Source organism: Carlito syrichta, unplaced genomic scaffold, assembly GCF_000164805.1.
Source record: "Carlito syrichta isolate Samal-C Ts95f unplaced genomic scaffold, Tarsius_syrichta-2.0.1 Scaffold302712, whole genome shotgun sequence".
NCBI classification, from domain to species: domain Eukaryota; kingdom Metazoa; phylum Chordata; class Mammalia; order Primates; family Tarsiidae; genus Carlito; species Carlito syrichta.
This window is the reverse complement of record NW_007246808.1, coordinates 218,101-222,057: the sequence shown is the minus strand read 5'-3', so window position 1 is coordinate 222,057 and position 3,957 is coordinate 218,101. Positions and strand designations below refer to the sequence as shown.

Below are 3,957 nucleotides of genomic sequence, written 5' to 3'. Positions count from 1 at the left end.
GAGAGGCAATCCTGAAGTGGGCCAGCATTTAAAGGCTAAGTTAGTAACTCTCATTCATGCCTAGGAACACGGTAAATGATTTCCGAGCAGAAACATCTTTCTTCCTCAGTTGAAATCCTAACCTGGACCCAGCCCCAGCCACAGGCTGTCACCATTCTGCCAAGTGGAGGCCGTGAGACCCAGGCCACAGACCCTCTGCAGGGAGCAGTCCGCTCCCTCCACATGCCGCACGCCTCCCCTGTCGGCCTGCAACAGAGCCGCTCTGTCCCAGAACAGTGAGATGACAATCACTGTCATCAGGGAGGATTGGGCGCTTGTAAAACAACACGGGTAGGATGCGGGCACTTGTAAAACAACACATGTTTCGGGCAACCCCTTCGGGTCCCTTCTAGTGTAGGAGCTTTTTCCTCTCAATAAATCCTGCTTTCTCACACACACACACACAAACAAAAACAAACAAAAAACACGTGTTTCAAACGGGATTGGGATGTGTTCGGGGTAGAGTCTAGAAAGATCCCAGAATGTGGACATGCCCTGGGACTGTGGCAATTCTGAAGAAATACTGGATGGTGAAGGAAGAAATCACCCAGTGACCAGAACAGAATGGAGGTGAGACCAAAGTCTTGGGAGGCCCTTGGCCAGGGACTTGCAAATGAGCCTTTCTGCAGTGCTGTTGTTTACAGTTTTCCTTGAAAACCTAAACTTAAGATTCAAGGGCAAATACCCTGGCTGATGACTTGGCTGGTTAATAGGCCCCCAGAGGCCTGGATGGAAGTAGGTGGAAGGCACTTGCTCCCGAGGGAGGAGGCCAGCGAGTCTCAAGGCTGTGTAGCCAGGGCCAGTGGCAGGGCCTGATGGGCCCACATCTGCAAGGAGGCTGGAAGAGGGTGTGGCCTGTGTGGGCAGCCAGAGACAGGCTAGGGTCAGTGTGATTTCACAAGTAGAATAGCTATAAAATAAAACATTTTTTAATGGACAAAGAAAGCAAAGTGAGTCACCTTCGTCTGTCAAGGTGAGATTTAGCATGTGAAGCAGTTTTTTACTATTTACAAAATGCCATTTTGAGCGGAGGTGGCCACCTTCAGTAGTCGAGGATGTGTCTTTCCCATGAGATGGCCACGCGCATGTGGTTCCTGGAATGGGCTCAGAAGGCCACAGCCTGTCCTGGGGTGGTGGTGGTGGTAGGGGGGTGAGTTCCTCTACAGGAGCACCAGAAAGGCTCAGTCTTCTGTCTCTTCGTATGTGGTCTCATCAAAGGGCCTGTCCAGCAGAGGCACCAGCCGCCGACGGGAGTACTTGAGCTGCAAAAGGTCCCCCACTTCGTCTATCTCTTTTAGAGCCTGGAACATACAAGACAAAGCAGAGGTCAGTCGAGTCAGTGGCATGCAGGCAGGCCTGGGCTTTAGGGCACCAGAAACAATTATGGCAGGGCTATTCTTGGTGGACCTGTGTCCAATGCGTTTACCAGATCACAACACAATGCTGCTGTGAAAACAAGACCCTAAGGCTGGCCACAAATGATGGGTGGTTGTGAATAGCCAGGATGCAGGAGAATGGGTATCAGTCATCAAAGTGTGACATGCTCAGGAAAAAAAGGAAACATGCACCCCGAACCAAGCTGACTACAATTTGGCTTTTTTTTTTTTTTTTTGAGTAGGAGTCTTACTTTGTCACCCAGGCTGGAGTGCAGTGGCACACTCACAGCCACTGCAGCCTTGAGCTGCTGGGCTCAGGCGATCCTTCTGCCTCAGCCTTCCAAGTAGCTGGAACCACAGGTACGTGCCACCACACCTGGCTAATTTTTTGATTTATTGTAGAGACGAGGTCTCGCCAAGTTCCCCAGGCTGGTCTCGAATCCCTGGACTCAGGCAATCCCTCCCAAAGTGCTGGGATTATAGGCGTGAGCCACCACACCTGGCTGCCATCTCATTTTTTTACTTAAGTACTTGCTCTCTCTATAACACTATTCATTCTCAGAAACTGATGATTAGTTTGAGTTGAGATGCTTCCTGGACGCAAGATTTAAAACGTCCCAAAGTGGGCTGTTGTGCAGACGTTGGAAGAGAAGGTGGATGGGATCAGAGACTGTGGGAAGAACAGTGCAGGTGAGGTAGCAAGGACAGGATAGAAGGGTTTGAACTAGGGCTCAGGTTAAACTCCACGATGCTGACCCTGAGAGATGATAGTGGTTCCCCATCAAAACTAATGATTTTAGCATAACTTTCTTCCTTTTCTTTTTCTTTTCTTTTTTTTGAGTTGAAGTCTCACTCCGTCGCCCAGGCTGGAGTGCAGTGGCACGCTCAGGGCCACCCCAGCGTCAACCCACTAGGCTCCAGCAATCCTTCTGCCTCAGCCTTCCAAATAGCCAAAACTACAAGTGCACACTACCACTGCTGGCTCATTTTAAAAAATTTTATTGTAGAGACGAGGTCTCGCCAGGTTGCCCGGGCTGGTCTCAAACCCACGGGCTCAGGCAATCCACTCGCCTCGGCCCCCCTAAAGTGCCGGGATTACAGCCTGAACCACTGAGCCCAGCCAACTTTCTTCCTTTTCTATAAAACTTGTTCTTTTATTTTTCAGAGAAAATGCTTCTTATTAAAAATCCTAATACTAAGCAAAAGTAAGAAATAGAAATCTTCTTACACTAGTCCTACCAGCTAGAAATAATCCTCAGAGGATTTCTTATATGCATTAAAATATATACTCGCAGCTGAAGTGTCATGTGTAGGAAAGTGCATGAATCTTAAGTGTCCAGTTCACAGAGTGAAACTTTCAGCAAAGCGGAACACAGAAAGCCAAACCAAGGATCAACACAGGAAAGGGATGTATGTTCAGAATTTCTCCGAAAAAAATTTAACAGAAAGATGGGGAGACCCTAAACCCAATACTTCTTAGAGAAATCTAAGGAAGAGAGCAAACATGTTGGAATCCTAGATTCCAAGGCATTTTTACCATTTATTAGAAGACACATAACATAGGTTGCGGAATATGGTTTTAAATAAATTCCCCACCCTCAGCTTTCTCTCCCCAAGTGCCTGTGGAGATACACACATATAGTAGAGATGGGATCTTGCTATATTGCCTAGTCTGGTCTCGAACTCCTGGCCTCAAGTGCCCCTCCCACCTCAGCCTCTCCAAGTGCTGAGCCTACATGTGGGAGCCAGCATATCTGGCAGCTGGGATATTAGCTAGTGGGTCTCAGCTTCGGAGACAATGGATCTGTCAATGACATAATCTCATTAGTGGCTAAGAAATTATAAGGTGAGTAGTAGATGCCCTGTTGCCTGAGTGTGACCCTCCAAATCTCTATGACGTCACATAAATCTGTCTAATCTTATAGCTATAATTCTGTAGGAAAATGTGTGCCTTTTATTTCAGAGTTGATTACCAGTAAAAAGACACATTACCTGTTTAGGGTTGGTTTTTTTTTTTTGAGCCTGGGTCTCTCTCTGTCATACAGTGGCATGACCACAGCTCACTGCAACCTCGACCTGCTGGGCTCAGGTCATCCTTTCACCTCAGCCTTTCTAGCAGATGGAACTACATGCACAGCCACACTCAGCTAATTTTTTGATTTTTTAAAATGGAGACATGGTCTCACTATGTTTCCCAGGCTGGTCTTGAACTACTGGGGTCAAGCAATCCTCCTGCCTTGGCCTCCCTGAGTGCTGGGATTATAGGCATGAGCTGCCACACCTGGTCACATTACTTGTTCTTAAACTTAATTTTCTTAAACTTAATTTTACAAAATCAGTGTTTGGAGAGAAAAAAAAATCCACCAATAGTATTCCCCTGTATTCTAGCATGAGAAAAAACAGGCTTCCTTTCAAAATGTGAAAAATATAAATGCAAATAAGAGCTGAACTTCAGTTTACTATCAGAACAGTGGTACCTTCAAGAAAAGGGTCAGTGAGAGTCCAAGTGGAAATAACTCTTTTTTTTTTTTTTTTTTTTTTG

At 46.7% G+C, this 3,957-nt stretch overlaps 1 protein-coding gene across 2 annotated transcripts in view; it reads right to left on the bottom strand.

The window, feature by feature from the left end:
* Positions 1–402: 402 nt before the first annotated feature.
* SPTLC2 (serine palmitoyltransferase long chain base subunit 2) overlaps positions 403–3,957 on the bottom strand; it is a 131,002-nt gene continuing 127,447 nt past the window's right edge. Inside the window, exon 12 of one of the 2 annotated variants that reach the window (XM_008057054.2) lies at positions 403–1,340. In XM_008057054.2, the coding sequence (XP_008055245.1) occupies positions 1,221–1,340 (120 nt within the window). In that variant the 3' untranslated portion in view covers positions 403–1,220. The remainder of the gene's footprint in view (positions 1,341–3,957) is intronic. The other variant, XM_021711826.1, reaches the window with a different exon arrangement.